Source organism: Ahaetulla prasina, chromosome 1 (genome assembly GCF_028640845.1).
Source record: "Ahaetulla prasina isolate Xishuangbanna chromosome 1, ASM2864084v1, whole genome shotgun sequence".
Classification (NCBI taxonomy): Eukaryota; Metazoa; Chordata; class Lepidosauria; order Squamata; family Colubridae; genus Ahaetulla; species Ahaetulla prasina.
The window spans coordinates 214382863-214402217 of record NC_080539.1 but is presented as its reverse complement, the minus strand read 5'-3'; the positions used below and the strand labels follow the sequence as shown (position 1 = coordinate 214402217).

At 35.3% G+C, this 19355-nt stretch overlaps 1 protein-coding gene across 9 annotated transcripts in view; it reads right to left on the bottom strand.

Moving 5' to 3' along the window:
- LNPK (lunapark, ER junction formation factor) overlaps positions 1-19355 on the bottom strand; it is a 56481-nt gene that overhangs the window by 34275 nt on the left and 2851 nt on the right. For 2 of the 9 annotated variants that reach the window (XM_058190066.1, XM_058190073.1), the window contains exons 2-5: positions 13718-13808; positions 10068-10112; positions 8590-8777; positions 5167-5225 (exon numbers count right to left, since the gene is read on the bottom strand). In XM_058190066.1, coding sequence (XP_058046049.1) covers positions 5167-5225; positions 8590-8777; positions 10068-10112; positions 13718-13744 — 319 coding nt within the window. In that variant the 5' untranslated portion in view covers positions 13745-13808. Of the gene's footprint in view, positions 1-5166; positions 5226-8589; positions 8778-10067; positions 10113-13717; positions 13809-14465; positions 14591-18831; positions 18969-19223; positions 19301-19355 lie in introns of those variants that run through there. The other 7 variants (XM_058190111.1, XM_058190130.1, XM_058190083.1 and 4 more) reach the window with 6 other exon arrangements.

Sequence of the window (19355 nt, the reverse complement as noted above, 5' to 3'; positions counted from 1 at the left end):
GCAAAGATGTATATATTCTGCATACTGTTTTGAATTCCTTTGAAAAGAGTTGTTCTATACCTAAACTTCAATAATTGATTAGTGAACTATACAAATACCACAATTTCCTATTTCCCAAAACCACAATAGATTTTAGTTTTAGTTTTAAACCATCAGAATTAGGAACACATCGTAAGAACTTAAATAACATGCTGAATTCCTTTCAGATTAAACTCCTTTCTATAATAAGATTACTCCTGCCAACAATGTCTTAAAATATTTGCCTGCAGAAAACTCAGCCAACAATAATTCCTCTCTCTTTAAATGAGCAAGAAAGAGTACATTCATCAACTTGAAACCAATGCCTTAGACGCATTTCTCAGTGGAAACAATTTCAAATTATGCTTAAAAGAACATTGTTGGTGCTATGGTAAAACTCCTGTTTCGGAGTATATTTTTTATATTCCTTATCCTCACCTAGTTTGGCTGAAGAGATTGTTGCATAAACTGTTTAATAAGTACATCAACTGGAAGTATTTAAGCATCACCTGTATTAAATCTAAATACCTCAAAAATGTATACTACCAAGAAAACAAAGGATTCAAAACATCTTTTTTGGAAAAACGAATCATGTTCAAGAGTAACATTTATAACACTTACAATATGCTTTCAAATTGTGGCGACTGCTTGGACAAGCCCCTGCAGTTTTCTTGGCCAGATTTCAGAATTTCCAGATTTTGCCATTTCCTACTTATTAGGGCTAGGAGAGAATCACCCAGCTGGATTTGTGTGCAAGACTGGACTAGAACTCACAGTCTCCCACTTTCTAGCTGGATACATTAAGAACAAACCACACTTGCTCTCTAACATATATAATGCACACTAAATAGAATGCTGCCTTCAACAGAAAACCCAAAACAGTCATGGATATGCCCAAATGGTTTTGTGTAACCTAAGAGTCATTACAAGTAAAGTCAGAATGTTCTATAAACAATTCATTTGAATATATTTTAATAACAAGTTTTAAAAGTTCCTTTAAGTAACCTTTAAATATCTAGTACTTTATTTCAACTTGCTGTAAATTTTAAGTGTAGTTTATCTAAGAGCAGATAACCTGTTGGCAAAAGCCTATCAGGTACATGCAGCTCTCAAACCTTGTAGCCATAAGAAGAAATATGTATATGCATTCAGTGCTTATTATATGTTAAATTACTTGGGGAGCCAAACCACCCCATTAAAAACAACACTAGTGGGGAAAAAATCACCCTGGCCATCTTTACGATATCATGACACCCATGCCATGCTCCCTATGCTAGCCTGTACCAACTATAGTAAATAATACTAAAAAATAATGTAATAGTAAAAATAGCTGTGTAGCACGTAAAATTTAATCTTCAAAAGATGCTTCACACAAAAACTGCTTTTCCTGTGGATCCCGGGAAAAGACATAGTTCCTTTAAGATGCTATAGATACGTGCTACATATCTGTTTCTGCTTTCTCCAAAGCATTTTTGGCAATCAGATCTGAGGGGCTATTAAAATAAAGTGCAGCCACTCCTGTGTTTGAAGTTTACATTATGGCTTGTCAAGAGGATAGCCCCTTCACATTATGTTAACTCTGATCAATCCCCTTTCTTCTCCACAGTCTCCTAATTGCAGTCAAAAAAATAATAATAATAAGTGCTGTTAACTTCAAGGAGACAGATTTTTTTTCTCTGTCTGATAATATGCTGGTTTGCTATGGAGCTTATTTGGTCTCACACTGAACATTGAAAGCAAACTGAAATATTGCAAATCACTTTCAAATTAATTTAAAATCAGTTTTGACTTATATACAATGAGACAATTATATGAGAATATATACAAATAAGCATCAGAATGAAAATGGTTGTCCAGCTTATGAACAACTGTGATCTCCTGATGACGAACTGCATGGTTCTAACCGTTTTAATGTTTTGTATAATTTGTATGATTGTTTTATTCTGTGGTTTTTAATACTGTTTATATTTTAATTGTAAGCCTCCCAGGATCACAAATATGAGAATACTATTCAAGGATTGCCCTACGTAGAGAGCATTGTGGTAATCCAAACAAGAAATGGCAGGGTGTAAGTGACTGATCTCATGATCCAGAAAAGAGCACACATTATGAATTCTTTAAAAAAAAATGCATGAAGAAACAGCTATTAGAAACTATTGTGCAGGAAAATAAAAATAATGTGCATTTGATTGCCTATAGTTCCTGTTCCTCAACAAATGGGCAATGGACGATTATATGTACTAGTAAATAATAAATTTGAATAGATTGAAAACAGCTTGGTAAATCCTCTCATATATCCCAAAAGATAAGCAAGTATTCCATGCTAGGATACTTCCATGAAAAATACCAGGATTGTGGTATTGGTGGTGTACACTATATAAGGAACTCTGACTTGATACCCAACAAATTTACTAGTTTTTCTTTGGATAAACAGGATCTCACAAACAAAGCAGAATTCTTCTATTTTTAATAACACTATTTTTTGTTATTAATATAAGAATAAAACCCCAATTTCCTTGAATTACCTCAATTGAAAAAAATAATTGTAGAATTTAATTTTGCTCTTAAATTTTTGAATTAATATAATATAATTCAGTTTTATGGCTGAATGTTTAACAAGCAGGTTGCTTTATTACATTCAGTGTCTCCTACTCTACACTGATTGCTCATTAATCCTAATTTAAGTTTGTGAATATTGTGAAGTTTGGTATTTAAGATGCTTAGCACTATATATATTTTATACATTTTACAGAAGAAAATAATAGTATGGACCATGTAAGAATATGAAAATAACATATTCTACAGCTGTTTGTACCTTTTCCCCAGGATCAATAGGCTGTCTTACGTCATATTTAAATACACACATACAAGCACACACATGCAGACACACACACACATGCACATACTACACATGGAAATTTGAACTATATGGCCTAAAAACACAAAAATGAAGGAGATAATGACTTAATAATTTCTGCCAGTCTAATGATTTTTCATTGCTAACAGGGTCTTCAAACAACCAAAACAATGCCAAAACATGGACATCACCAGATGGAGTTAAGAGAGCTTAAATTGACTATATATATATGGTAGGGGGAGGTGGAAGGACTTAGTTACAACAGCAAAGACATGGCCAGAAACTGATTGTGAAACAGATCACAAACTACTCATGGGCAATTTCCAAGTTAAGCTAAAGCAGAAGAAGAAAGCCAACCATTTCCCATGATATGATCTTGAGCATATACCCAACATTTTCAAGGAGAACATCAACAATCACTTTGAAGTTCGAACCTCATTCATCAGGGACCAGAGAAACTCTGGAATGAATTTAAAGAAGTCATTAGAAATGAATGTGAAAAGAGATTGCCAAAGATAAAAAAAACCAAAAAAGCACACTGGATATCAGAACAAACAGTGCAAATTGCCAAGAAGTAGTGAAGCCAAAGATTTCAGGAAGGAACTTAACAAAGAATTCAAAAAACTGTTAGAAGAGACAAGAAACAAGAGACAAGAATAATATCTGTAAAGGCAGTAAAGATGGAAAGAGACATGGAAAAACAAGAAGTTTTCCCAAAGTTCGCTAAATTTCAAAGATAGATGAGGAATGCTGAAAATTGTCTACAATAGAAATCTCAAAATCGAAGACATCTGTCCACAAAACCAAATCAGCCCTCCAGTCATTACCAAATTGGAAGATTAAAAGAATTGAGGTAGCATCTATAGAAATATGGAAAACAGAAAAATCAATAAAGGTTGTAATCAAACGATGACAACAAATCTGGAGAACAATACAGTGGCCAACCAATTGGACAAGATCAATCTATATTTCAATAGTAAAGAAAAGAAACTTAACAAAATATGCAAGCTATCATATAACATCTTTAATTTCAGATACTAGCAAAATAATGAATAGGATTATTCAAAGCATATTAGAACTCAACAAGGGAAGAGAGATGCCAGATATTCAAACTGGATTTTGAAAAGGTTGAGGAGCATGAGACATAGTTGCTGATGCATGCTCGATAATTGACAAAACTAAAGAATATTCAAAAGAGGTCAACATATGCTTCACTGATTATAGAAAGGATTTTGATTGTGTCAATTGCATCAAGTTATGGAATTTGCTTACAAAAATGGAAATCCTAGAACATCTCATTGTCTTCATGCAAAACCTATGCATGGGTCAGGAAACAATAATCCAGAATACAGAATAGCTTCAGGTTAGCAAAGGAGTGAAACAAGGCCGTATATTCTTCCATTATTTATTTAACTTTACAGTGGAGTGGAGATACTGAAGAGAAAGAGATTTCAAGAGAGTAATATGGTCTTCCACACATTGAAAGCAATGAGTTCACAACAGCAAAGAGAAAGGGTCAGGTAAAGGAGATATTTCTTAAAGAAATTTCTTGCTTTTTTTCCCCTCCCCCAACACTCCAGAGCAAAGAGATGGGAGAGGAAGAGATTTAAAGAGAATTAAGCCACTTGCGTAGCATATCCATGGCTTCCAGCCCCAGACAGTTGGCACAACTGCATTGCTTTTGATGTGGACAAGACAGTAAGCAGGCACTTGAGCATTCCAAAGAGTGGGGTAGTGGTTAGGAGCAAATAAAGTCTGAACATGTTTAACTGAGTAGTCTTGTCTCTTTCCAGCCAGAAAGCATAGTCATAGTCACACAATTTTCCACTTAGCAACCATTAGCGGCAGATTTGATGTTCTCAATTAGGGTCACTAAGTGTGTACTACCTGTATACAATGTCACTCCATTAATATATTATAATTATATATATATAATTATATATATAAAATATATATAATTATAGGGCCTCTGGTGGCTCAGACTGGTAAGACAGTCTGTTATTAACAGCAGCTGCTTGCAATTACTGCAGGTTCAAGTCCCACCAGGCCCAAGGTTGACTCAGCCTTCCATCCTTTATAAGGTAGGTAAAATGAGGACCCAGATTGTTGGGGGCAATAAGTTGACTTTGTATATAATATACAAATGGATGAAGACTATTGCCTGACATAGTGTAAGCCGCCCTGAGTCTTCGGAGAAGGGCGGGATATAAATGCAAATAAATAAATAAATAAATAAATAATACCATGTTTATTCTTACATGATCTAGAAAAAAGAAAAATAAGATACTCACTATTTCTTTCTGTTCTTTTTGAAAAAAAGAAGATGAGGAGTGTTCTTATAGACCAAACACTAAAGAGAAGAGAAAAGTTAGAGGGTAAAAGAGAGAAAGAACATCCAGCATTAAAATCTAGACAAGAGCAAACTGAACATTGTCACTGTTTGTAAGAATTTAACTATTATCTATAATGCATCGTAACTAATCCCAATTTTAATAAAAGAAGCTAATGACAAGGAAGTCATGTGCTTAGGTACCCACTTCATTTCATGTTATAAGTTCACTGAGAGGACTTGTTTCAAGCAAGAACATTAAGACAGCAAAATTTGTATTAGAGGCAAAGACTGCAGACTGTCATTGGAAAGCAAAAACCAACTACTGATCCATCCCCTATCTTAATAAAATTGCATCCAATTAAGGTGCTCTATGGAAGGAAGATATGCTGCCTTATTGAAGTTCCATCATTATATGTCAAATAAAACCAGAATTTGGTTCTGGTGGAGTATAATACAGTTTCTATATTTCTTCCTCTCTTTTATGGAAACATTTATAATACAGAAATTTCTGTGTTACAAAACATGCAATTACAATTACAAACTTTTGTTTACGATGAACCAAATAGCACCCTTGTGCTGTATTTGAAACTAAGAAGAAGATGGCAATGTTGAACAGCTTTTGTCAGCAAATGTAATACTTCAATTTAACCATCTCACAATACAGATGGATTAACAGGAAACAGAAAAACCATACTAAGCTTTTCAGAATCAATACTTTTCCAAATCATTTCAGCCGTCTACCTCTGGATGGCAGAAACATAGATATTAATTAGATTTGCTGCAATCTTGCAGCCATCTGAACTTTTCAGCTCAGATATTCTCTTTCCAGAAGTGTGCAATTTCCAGAAAATATAACATCAGAAAATGTTCTGGAGTTTTCTTTCTATGTAAATAGGTATACTTCTAGTGAGCATAATCATCTCAGTATCCACAGCCCACACCCTGTACTTGGGCTACATTATCTGATGTGAAAATCCAGCCTATATTATGACGCTTAAGCAGTACAATCAAAGTAACTATAAGGTTCTGCAGAGGAAAAAAAATGCTTTTATTGGAATGTAGGAAATGGTAGTCAACAATAATGAAAACATAATACAATCTTAGTACACCTTTTCTAAAATGTTTTTAAATGATTTTTAACATTTTTGCCATACTAAATAAATAAATAAATCTAAAATGTTTAATAAAAATATTTTGAAAAATAACAATTTTGAAACTGTAAAACTTTTCTGAAGTTTGATCAGACCTTGATCTCTGAGTAGCCCTAATTTTACTCTATAATTTGCGAGGCCTTTTTTGCCTGTTTGCAATACATAAAGAGCTTTACATATTAAAGTTTATTAGGAATATAAATATTTCTGATATTTCTATATATTTTTCTCATTTATGTTTGGCAATTCTATAAATGTTTTGAATTTAAAAATAGCTAAGCTGAACATTTTAAATATAAAAAGCAAAATCACTGAAAGTGCCTTCATTATCTTACTTTCAAAATTAATTTGAACGCATGCATTTAGCTAGGCAGCAAAAATATTCCTGAAAACCAGCAAACTTTGCCAGCATTGGTAATACTATCAGACCCTTGGAGAGTAGCCCAAGGCAGCATTTTTCTAGGAACTGCAGGCCAAGAAAGGCAGGCACTATTTACTTTGCTTAAGACTCCAGAACTAGCACCAGATCAAACTACATATTCCACATAGATTCACATTTTGACTGAAAGAAAAAACAAGTTGTCAACAGCTAGCCATTCCTAGCAGGGGAAAAACAACTGAGATTAATTCTATCTGATCTTGTAAAGTAGGTAACCTACTACCACAGAAACAAGAAGAAACAAAGGAGTAGCATTTGGGGGTTTTCTTTCTCTTTCCAGAGGCTTTTTTTTTTTTTAAAATCCTTCTCATAAACCAGCGTGAGAAAACTGATCTGTATTCTATCCAATTACTGCTACTGCTATACGAATGTGTTAAGAGAAGGCAGGCGAGCAAGTAGATTAGAAGATAAGAGAAAATGGAGTTCTAAGAAGTCTCTGACCATCCTGACCAGGGCTGTTGGATTGAGAGTCAGTGTTCCTTGGTCTTGGTCTAATTATTCCAAGGGTTCCTATAACTCATGATTCCTCTATGATTTCACTGACCTCATGCATTCCTGACAGTTTCTCATGTAGTAATGGACAATTGTGATTGCCATAAATGCAATCAGTATAGTTCTGTGTCAGAGACTCCAGAGTGTTTCAGGAGTCACCAAACCTTAGTCTAGGACAGGGCTGTTAAACTCATGGCCTGCGGGCCAGATGCATCACGCGCTGGCCACGCCCATGCCCGGTTTAACGAAGAGGGGAAAAGCCGTGATACGTCACATGACACCACTGTACGACACGAGTTTGACACCCCTGGTCTAGGACATAAGTGACCAAACTTTTGGCTTGCCTGGGCCATACTGAATGAACAGGAATTGTCTTAGGCTGCATATACAATATGTAATGTAGTTAATCTATATAAATCACATAATAACGTTAAAAGTTTATGCTGTTTTAGAGCTGTATTACTAACTTTCTGGGTTGCATGCAGTCCATGGACCCGCCTTGTCTAGTATCATATGCATGCTCTGGCCAAACAGTTGCCCATTCTGTATGGAAGGTTATTTTCTTAGTCTCAGAAAACTTTATAAGCCTGAACAAAATATTTCCTTCCTAGAAGAAATTTACAAATCTATGATGTATCTTGTGAAAACTATGCAGAGCGTGGATTTTGTATCTCAGAATGGCTACTGTAAATAAAAAAAAAAGAGTTCTAAGAGTCCGGAGCAGCACCATGCAGAAAAAGCTGCAACTTTAGAATTATTTGATTTAGGTGGAAAATATTATTATTATTATTATTATTATTATTATTATTATTATTATTATTATTATTATTTCTTACAATATTAGAAATTGGGATCATCCAATAAGTTGTAAAATGGGCAATTCAGGATAGGCAAAGGAAACTATTTCTTGGTACTTTCATGGGACATACTCATTGCCATAACACAGGCATAGCACTTCAGATGGTGAATACACAAATTAATGGAATATAAAATTATCATTATTTGTTAAATTTATTTACCATCTATCTCGTGGCAAAAATTATATATTAGAGCATGTCTTGTTCAAAAATAACAAGAGAAGGCTACTAGGCTTCCATATTCATTATGAAACTTCTCAGAGGTCCTGCTTAGCTTATGGAAAAAAAACCGTTTCCTAACTCCTTGCTTACAAGTACTGGATAGCTGCAGAGAGCTCAGGATAACACTATTTCAAGGAGAACCCATAGCATTCTTTTCAACTCGTTCTTCATAAAGTCTGTAAATATAACAGAAAGCTATGAAACAGGAATATTTTACTTACATCAGAGGAAACGCAAAAAGTGGAAGAGTCATAATAAATCGAGCAGTCCATTCATCAGGAAGATACCACAAATAAATAACTAAGCAAATAAAAAGATAAAGGACAGATGAATAGAGAAGAAATCTTCCAACCCATAGCTTCTGCTGCCTCTGATTTTTTTCTCTGAACTCTTCCAGTGACTGGATATCCTGTAAATATAAAAATATTTATATTTGAGTATCTTGGCAGCATTTTAACTTTCTAAAACTTTCATCTGAAAAATTAAGAATGAGATAATGTACTGAATAACGTTCTAAACCTGTTTATGGTTTGTGTTCAAAAACATGCATAACCCTCACTTCATACATATACAAAGGAGTGAGGCAGTATAGAGAAACATCTGTGTGAGAAGATGAAGAAAATAATGAGGTACATTTTACTTTCTCCTACATTAAAAGAGAATAAGTTATAAAGAAGAATTATCTTCAAGAATATCCAACATACCTGTAGAAACTGCAGAAACCAGAAAGCTCAAAAGTGTACAGTTTTATTTTTAAATATAGTTTATTATGTAAAAATAAATAAATGCATTTGACTGGGTAGTCCATGTTTAGCAGCTGCCTCAGATAGCAACTGATGGTAATAAATGTTAGTAAAAAAATCATTTTCTGATAAATGTCCAGATTTACGCCTAAATTTTTGCACCTGATAAAAACACACATTGGAGTGAGAATAATTTTATCTAAATGAGATGCCAACAACCAGTAAGCTTCAAAGCATTTCTGTCTCTCAGTCATGTGGTTCACTTAGCGACTATGTCATCGGAACCAATTGAGGTTGCTAAACAAGGACTAGCTTTAATTCTGAATAAGCACCAACATAGATTAATCTACTATCTTAATTATTATTTTTTATTACATTGTGGCACCAAGTCAATGTTTACACCTTGGTCACCGATTGGACTAATCCATTCAGTTTTCTTAGCAAGATTTCAGAAATAGTTTGCCATTGCCTCCTCCATAAGGCGCAGAGAGACTTTGACTGGCCCTAGATGGATTTGGGCCCAAGATGGAATTAGAACTCATGGTCTCCCATTGTCTAGTCTGATACCTTAGCCACTGAACCAAACTGACTCTCATAAGTATTACTTACATGGAAGTATTTATACTAAATTTAATAGGTAAATAAATTTGTTAATCATTTGTCCCGTTCTAGGAAAAAGGGAGTCTTTGGCAACAGTGAAGAATGTATAGTCTCTTTCATTTCCCCTTCCTAAAGCACTTTCCTCCTAAAATTCAGCATTTTATAAATTTCCATTTTTATTCATTCTCAAATAGCCTGCTTCTACCTAGAATGTTTATGCTTGTAACATAGAAAAGACACATTAATCATCCACAATTTTTTTTATATTCTCCAACTTAAACTACATATAACATGACACCTAAAAAGATAATTAAAGCCTCTCAGCTCATAAAAACAGTATTAAAAGAAAATCCTACCTTATCAAGTTTTTCCAACACTTCTACAGTGGAAGGTTTTGCCTGCTTATAAATGAAAGGAAAAAGCTGTGAAATATTACCCTAAAAGATTAAATAATAAATACTATCAAACGAACAAAAGTTAGAAATTTGGAGAAGGGTAGAGTTGTAATAATTTGAGTAATAGCAGACTCCCTTGTAATTTTTTTCTCTGCTTATATAACTTACTTCCCTAGAATAGAATAGAATAGAATAGAATAGAATAGAATAGAATAGAATAGAATAGAATAGAATAGAATAGAATAGAATAGAATAGAATAGAATTTTTTATTGGCCAAGTGTGATTGGACACACAAGGAATTTGTCTTGGTGCAAACGCTCTCAGTGTTCATAAAAGAAAGAATTCTAAGGTACAACACTTAATGATTGTCATAGGGTACAAATAAGCAGTCAGGAAAAAATATTAATATAAATCGTAAGGATACAAGCAACAAAGTTGCAGTCAGACAATCATAAGTGGAAGGAGATGGGTGATGGGAACGATGAGAAGATTAATAGTAGTGCAGATTTAGTAAATAGTTTGACAGTGTTGAGGGAATTATTTGTTTAGCAGAGTCACCTCAGGCTAAGGTGATACATAGCTAGTGACCAAAAGTGCACATAAGAAGAAGCATTTGTAGCACATGCACTGTAACTTTTCCCATAACTTTAACTGCCTCCACAGATCACATGAGAAAGAAATGCAATACAGTAAGGAAGCAGAAACTGCAATTTGCAGAAAGGGGGTCCAATTTCTAAGAGAACAAACTGCATAACAGGTCGCTTGGCACTGCATGTTTTGAGCAGCAAATATTCTCAAAATCAATATTACGGTGTAAAAGGACAGATCATTGAAGAAACAATTTCACTTGACTGAGACCCTCCCAAATGAAGCAGTTTCCCAGGTGTGTAGAGAAGTAACTTTGACTTCTGGGTGATCTAAAATGTTGGTGAATGCTTGGGGGGAGAGGGAGGGAGGGGGGAGGGAGGGGGGAGAGAAGACAGAGAGAGAGATGTTCCTTGACTAGGATACGTTAAAGTTTAATAGGAATTTTAAGAAGTGAAAAAAACTAGTAAGTTATGGAAGATTTTTTTTAAAAAAAAATTAGTATATGGAAAAATGTAATTAATCAAGTTGTAAATTTTAGTAAACTTTAATGTAGACATTAATTATCTTTCTATATTTTCCATAAATACAAACAGAAGATTCCACTTTGCTGTAAGGATTGTGATACAGTCCTCTTGAATCTTGAACAGGTTTGTCTAGTTATGCAGAATTAAATAAATTTATTTAAAGATAAAATCTGTCCTCTTTATCTGTATCTCTGCGAGGACACTTTAGAAGCAAAACGATTTTGCAAGCCTGCAAACTATAAATATAGGACATGGCCAAAAGTCTCAGGAAAACTGTCACTGCTCCACTTGTTATCAGTGCTCCAATGAAGCTGAAACAAAAAGGGTCATGCCAAGACAGGTTTGAAGGAGCCCTGCAGCCATAGGATCCAACCACCAACACCAGCCTTCCAATAGTGAGAAAACAGAAAAGAAGACAAGAGGTGGCTCTAACCGCCTAAGAAAAACAAATATTGTATGCAACCACATAAATAATATATATCCTGAAAGTTCTCCCCTCCTGTTCGCTCACATTCACATAGACAAATTACAATGGAAAGGAAATGTTTCAGAATGATGGGAACGCAAATGAACATTTATGTTCATCGCATCTCTACACAGAAACTCTTATACAAACTTGTTTCCTAGTCTTCTACATATATATGTGAATCTGAATCTTTTTCTTCAACATTCTAATTGTTAAAAGAAAGAGGAAATTGGATTGAGGAATATCTAAAGATATTTATTAGATATCTATGTATTTAGATATCTAATCACTAAATATCTAGATAATTAATACATATCTATAAAGTCCTAGGGGCCAAAATACATTTCGATCTGTGCCCCAGTTTTTTCCAGTCATACTAATCTTAACTGTGATCTTGCACACCAATGAAAAGAAGTATATAAACCCTTGTCTGAAGGCTCTGGAGAAAGGGAGAGGAGGGAGGGAAAGAGAGAAAGAGAGGGGGGAGGGATTACAGAAAACTGTTTCCAATACTAGTATTTAGGGATACTTATTTAGTGATAGATTTCTGTGCATTTGTATCAGGTGGAGGACAAATTTCAGTCACAGAAATTTCCAGTCTCTACAGTTACAATGCAGTAGATCAAACTGCAGTAAATGTAAGTTCTTCCTTCAACAGTGCAATCAGTGCAATAAACTGGCGATGTAGTATGCCAGAGAGACTTGAGTTCAAAATCTCAATTCTGCCATGAAATTTGCAGGTGGCCTTCAGTGACTCAGTATCTGTCAACCAGAACCTACTTCCCAGGATTAATGTGCAAATACATTACATTAATACTATAAATGCTGCTCTGAGAGCTTTTAAAAAGAAGGGTGGGATATAAATGTGATGTATACATAGCAAAAAATATATGCAGATACATCCTATTGTATTATCTTCAACACTTCACAGCCATATACATTTGCACACAAATAGAAAAAAATCATTTTTCTATATGTACCAAGAAACTATTTTAATAGAAGGCCCTTTCTTAGATTATACAGATCTGAAAAATAACATTTGCTTGCATTTAAAACTAAACATATTCCTTATACATAAATACAACCTAATGACATCCATTTTTTAAAGCAGGACTAATAAGATTATTAAATTATGTTTAAAGTATAAACATGATTCCCTATATGTGATTTATACATTTTAACAGGCAGAGTTCATTATAAACCACAAATACCTTCAAGCTACTATTCTTATTACATCTCCAACTTGGAAATTCATTGATATTTGTGTATTCTTATCAAAGTTTTCCATGAGACGCACTCCAAATTCAAGGAAGCAGGATATAAATGCTATTCTTGTTAATGATTCCGAAAAAGGGAGAAACTCCATAAACTAAGTTGACTGTTATACGTGGTCTTTCATTAAGCAAAACTCGTATTGCAAAATGCTAAAACATAACAGATTTGTCTTCACCCTTTCTCTAGACAGCTCCTTGGTTATTAGCGACATATTTTTTTCTACATCATCTAGGCAGAGGTCCAACACCCCACTTCAACCCAATCCACAGACCACTACCAGTTTGTGGTCTGTTAGGAACTGAGCCGCGCAAGCAGCAGGCAAGTGAACAAAGCTTCATTTGCACATGCACGGGATCTAGGTTGCAAGTGAAACTATCCCCTATCTCCCAGTCGATGGAAGACAATTTTTCTTCCGAAATAGGTCCCTGCTGCCAGACAGGTTGGGGACCACTGACCTGGATCATCTTAATCCACAATAAATAGACACAATTTAATTCTGCATAAAAGATATGCATAGCCTTCTGATTTTAAGAGATTGGTTACATTCTGCAATCCAAACATTCCAGCTGCTTATCTCCATTGGAAGACTCATCATACAAATAGAAATAAGAGCAACCGATACACTGATAAATATAATTCTCCTGTAGCTAAACTCACCAAGTTGTTCTACATTACAGAACAACTTAAAAATTCATCTGAGACATTCTCCTTCCTGCCGTACAAAAATATATACCTCCAATTGAGAACATTTACTTACCCGCCATCTGGAAATGATTCCACCCATTGCTTTATTTGTGGAGATAGGTTGCTTTGGTAACTTATAACCAATCTTGTAATGGAATTCACAGCTAGAAGTAAAGCATTTGTGTTTTTAATTAAAAATTCACCCACAGTGTAACTCTAAAAGTATTAAGATATTTCAAACTATATTCTAGTCATCCAAATGACTCCTCACTAAGCCACATAGGATAGTTTTCAAATACACTTCCACATTTTCACTTTACATATATATAATTTGTTTTGTGCTAGAGTATACATTTGTCTGTGAATTTTAAATTATTAGGTAAAGCTTTCCAAAAGAAATCCACTCTAAAATTTCAAGTAGCCATGGAAACTAGATAAAGTTCCATCCCTTCTTTAATTAATACTAGATAAATAAAAATAAAACATTTACTACCAATTAGATGACTATCATTAGCAACTGCAGTTTTAGAATGGAGAGTCTGAGAGCTGATTAATATTTCAATAGAATTTCAATGTGAACATTATGAACTTCATTCAAATCCCAGAAAGGCATTATTGAAATTAAAGACCTCCAGCCGTGCAAATATGGCATAAGATACAACAATTCAAATTAACTTGGTTACACACACACACACCCAATATTTTAATGGTGCTACAGTTGCTTGGCATAATAATCAAGAATATCTGGGACAGAAACAAAAGCAAGTTTGTTTCTTCTGCAAAAGGGAGGTACAGTTTTCAGCAATTTCTCCCTCACTCACTGCAACCCCCTACATTCTCATCTGTTCCAAAGATTCAGATCCTTGTAGAGATATGCGAGAGGGGCCATGGGAGAGTCTGCAGGGAAATCACTGAAAATTCCATTTTCTCTCCTGCTGACAGATGCCTTCAACAAAAGAAAAAATCAAGTGAGGGCATATAATGCAAGTTGTGGAATAGATTTTATGAACTGAGCAAAATTACTGCAAGCTGAACAGCAAACTCAGTGTGTGTGTGTGTGTGTGTGTGTGTGTGTGTGTGTGTGTGTGTGTAAGGTCTGAGCAGTTTACATCCCCAAGGCACCTCCAAGCCCTTTGACTGTCCCTGTCCAATCTGCATGAGGTCAGTCAGAAATTGGAAATCAAATGTAAACAAGAATCCCACAGGGCTGGTCCAGTTGTATGCAATCACTGTGCTCTCCTTCAGTTGGCTGGGGGGCTACAAGAAGGTCTGGGAAGAAAGGGCTTCTCTGTACCTTCAGAGCGCTCACCCCTCACCTAGAGCAGCCTGAGGAAGCTCTGATGGTGATCATCATATGAGGGGACCTGGGCTCGGTCATCCACTACCACCTCAGTCAAAGCGTGTTCTTGTAGGCAAGCAGGCCTAGCACAGCCAAGAGCTAGGTAGCAAGTGAGCAGGAGCATGGCAGGAGCATGGTGGCCACAGCAGAACAGTGGTGGCTGGGCCTGGTTGGTCTAAAATGAGGTGAAGTGAGGCTCCTTCCTCCTTCCTCCCTGAACATGTCAGTGCCAGCTGTCACAGTTACCAAGAAGAAGCTCAACTCCAGACACAACAGGGACCAATAAGATCTCTGCCAAAAAGCAACAAGAAGCCTATTGGTTTCAAAACGGTCCCAGTTCTCATATGGCCCCTTGGGGAAACTGCCATCCCTGACATATATATAGACACCTAGTTAGTTAACTCAATGATACTTAATTTAAATAGAAATGAAAGCATCTCAAGTCCCTCATTCACCTCATGAAGTATAAACATTTAAAACTTCTGTTTCTTTTTTCATCTACCAGGAACTAAAAATATGGATAGGCTAAAAACGCAAACCAATATTTCTATAATTCCATTATTACAAGCTTGGGCCTCCTCCAGTATTAATTCTGTATCCTCTGAATATTATAGATTAATAAATGTTATTAAACAGCTGTTTAAAATCCAAAAATTAAAAGTGTAACCAATTCAATTTATTGAATAAAACTTGGGATTGCTGGATATCAGATAAGTACATTATGTTCACCAGTTACAATTCAGTTATACAGAAATTTTAGTTAAGCATCTAAGAAAAAATTAATACACTCAGTGAAAAAATCAAAAAACAAGGTCAAGGAAGAACTGGAGGATTTAAAGAAATGATTCACTTTAATGGCATACAGAGTTAGGAATAGAAGAAAAAAGTGGAAATTAAAATAAGTTGCACCATTCTTTGTCACAACAAAGAATCAAGAAGTTTAGAAATATAGCATTCATACATACATTTGCGTGTTAAATATGCAGAATTATGAAAAGCTTGGCTTAAAAAGAGAACAAAAAGTTGCTTTCTTGAGAAAATAAAAACTGAGAAAGTTTTTTTAAAAAAAGTAACCTTCCTATGCAATACTGGGCTGCTATTTGTTGGCTTGGTGTGACAGAAATAGCTTAGTTTCTTTTAGATAAAGGGACAGGAAAAAAGAGAGGAATTTCCCAACAGAGCAGAAAGCTGTGTTTTCTTCTTCTTCTTAGTATAAGCCACTATTGAGTGGTTTATACTTTTCTTGAGACAATTTAGTAAATTCAAAGAAGCCAAAATCAAATTCTCGTTTCAGGATTTGGGGAATAATTAATTAGCCATCAGATGAAAATAAATATTTCCTTCTGTTTCCTGGGAAACCAAGATTCTTTTCACATAACTTTTGGTGATAAACAGGATATTGCCCACTATTATCCTAAGAAAGGACTTTATTGAACACTAAAATTACAGATTATTCCAGTATCTCGAGATTGATCTTCAAGATAAAAAAAAACCTGTCTGCATATATGATATGCACGTGTGTGTGTGTGTGTGTGTGTGTGTGTGTGTATGTATCTGTGTGTCTGTGTCTGTGTGTGTGTGTGTGTGTGTGCGCAATATCCAAGTCCCAATCTGATTAGGGTTTAGAATATTTATATATAAATATCCAGCTGCTATTTCCCTGTGACCAGAGACATTAATAATAATTTATTATATTTCTATGCTGCCAAACTCCCAATGATTCTTCCCACTAGATCATAGGAGAGATGTTATAAAGAAATGAAAAAGTCTTCAGCCCAGTGTACTTGGGCACACATTGGTTATAAATGGAAAAGAATTCAGTTTCTGGAATTTTGGGAACTTCTTACCTCAGTAAATCTTACTAAAGAGAACTCTATGAGAATTATGCATGGACACATGCATAAACATAAAACACAAAACACACGCTTATCCTCTTCCCTTTTGGCTTAAATATGAAAGCTCAAATTAGCATATTACTTGGTGATTACTTTTTCCCCTCCAGCAATGTCTGCAATTTTACAAGTTAATCAGATGATGGGAAGTATTAAGGGAGCTAACCAGAAGAAAGAGAATATTTGCAGAAGCTCTTGGGAGTGTCTTGATTGAGTCATTCAATCATTAAAACTTCTCCCTGCTTCTGCTAAACTGGAACAGGACCTTCTATATTTACCAACATGCACCAGAGGTTCCTGATCATTTCAGTTGTTGTTGAAACACAGCCAACCTGTAGTAATTTACAGCCGGCCAAGAGTTACCCACCCCTTACAATTTATATGGCCACAATTGTAAGGTACAATGCAACAGAGAAAACCAGGCTGCAACCAGAAGTACTTTTCACAGAAAGGATTATCAGCTTTTTAGAACTCAGCTACAAATGATTGATTCTAAGATTGCCTCACTTCCTAATTCTTGAAGTTTAAGTAGGTCTTGAGGTATCATGAGAAAAAGATTTTTCTCAAGACAGAAAGAATGAGCTACTATTCATAATATCCTAATACATGAAAACATGTATTAGTAAAAAAAAAAGCAAATGGTAAAAGGGTATATTATAAAAAAATGAAAGGATGTATATTCAGCATCTTATTTAGTTAATAGCTTTTTCTCCAAGCAAGAACAAAACATTTAGTTGTCTTTCTTTCAATTGTATCCAATTTTTGGAGACTACCTGTACAAGTTCCTGCAGTTTTCTTGGCAAGTTTTCATTTTTCAGAAATTGTTTACCACTGCCTACTTCCTAAGATTGGGACAGGTTAACTGGCCCAAGGTCACCCAACTGGTTGGTGCCCAAGGCAGGATTAGAACTCACAGCCTCCTAGTTTCTAGCCTAATGCCTTAACCACTATATACCAAACTGATTCTGAGCAGACCAGTCTATTTACAATTGCTTTGAAAGAGTTCAATTAATATTTTTCTTTGAATCTTTTTTTTTCTATTTTTAGTTTTATTCCTTTCTTGTCTTTTAGCTTTCTCTTTGATTTCTTTTTCTTTCTTTCTTTCCCTTATTTATATCCTGCCTTTATTATTTTTATAAATAATTCAAAGAGGTAAGCATACCTAATACTCCTCCCTACTTCTACTTTCTTTACAATATCCTGTGAAGTAGGTTGGGCTGAAAGAGCGGTTGACCCAAAATCAACCAGATAGCTTTCATGTGTAAAGCAGGACTAGAAGCTGCCCAGAGATAATTGTGGTAAGATGGGCGGCCAACAAATTTTATAAATAAACTAACTCATAGTTTTCTGATTTCTAGCCTGGTGCTTTAACCCAGAAATCCCCACCTTTGCGGTTTGACAGCCTAGGTGGGGGGGAGAGGGGAACTAAGCGGCGTGGCCTATTTGGAATTGGGCCGAGGGGGTGTCTGGCCACAGCTTGACTTGTGCGAGTGATGGGCACACACAACACACATGAAGGTACCCACTGGCCTGCTGCTCATGCAAGTTGAATTGTGCGTGCACACTCTGGCTAGCCACCCATATGGCCCAGTTCCAAATAGGCCACAGCCCAGTAGTAGGCCACAGCCTGGAGGCCGGGGACCCCTGCCCTAATCAACTGGCTCTTTTTTTCTTCATATTATTTTGTATTACTTTTTATCTTTTTAAATTTAATTTTTACCTTATCTTTTTTAACACATGTATTAAAATTATTTTTAAAAGTAATATATTTCAATTACAATATGCTTCTGACACCAGGTTTCAAATGAAATCCAAATATACACAGTAGTGCACAAGTGGGTTCAAATCTGCTAAATCCAGATCTCAAGCAAATGATAAAACCCCTGAATGTTTCAGTGTGATCCAGATGCCTTTGGCATGCAAAACATGAGCTATGCCCACTAGAATGGTTATTACCAAGTACTTTTGATCAGCTATTCCTTTTCCATCCAAGTGTTTCCCTAGTTGCTGGACCAGAGGGGAAATCATTCTCTGAAGAACCACTAATAATGCAAGAAGTTATCCAAGTAAGAAGTCTCCTACAACTTCAAGTCCTATTTAGAAAAAGTGCAGAATTGGAAAAAAAGTTAATTTCGGGGTAACCTTCCCCCCATGACTATCAGAATATATCACAAACAGCATACTCTCTAGAATACAAAATGACTTAAATTGGAAACAAACTTTTAGCTCTATGCTGTCATTGCAACATACTAATCACATGTTCAGTCTCCCCCGGAGAGGCCTATGCATCTTAAGTCATTTAGGCCCAGCAGTGTATACCTTTAAGAACTAAAGTAACATTTCCTCACCTGAGCAACTTTCAGATGTGTGGAGTTCCATTCCCAGAATTAACTATGGCCATGCTGGCTGGGGAATTCTGGAAGTCTGCACATCTTGAAGTTGCCTCATTGAGAAATACTAAATTAAGAGAAAATAGCTAA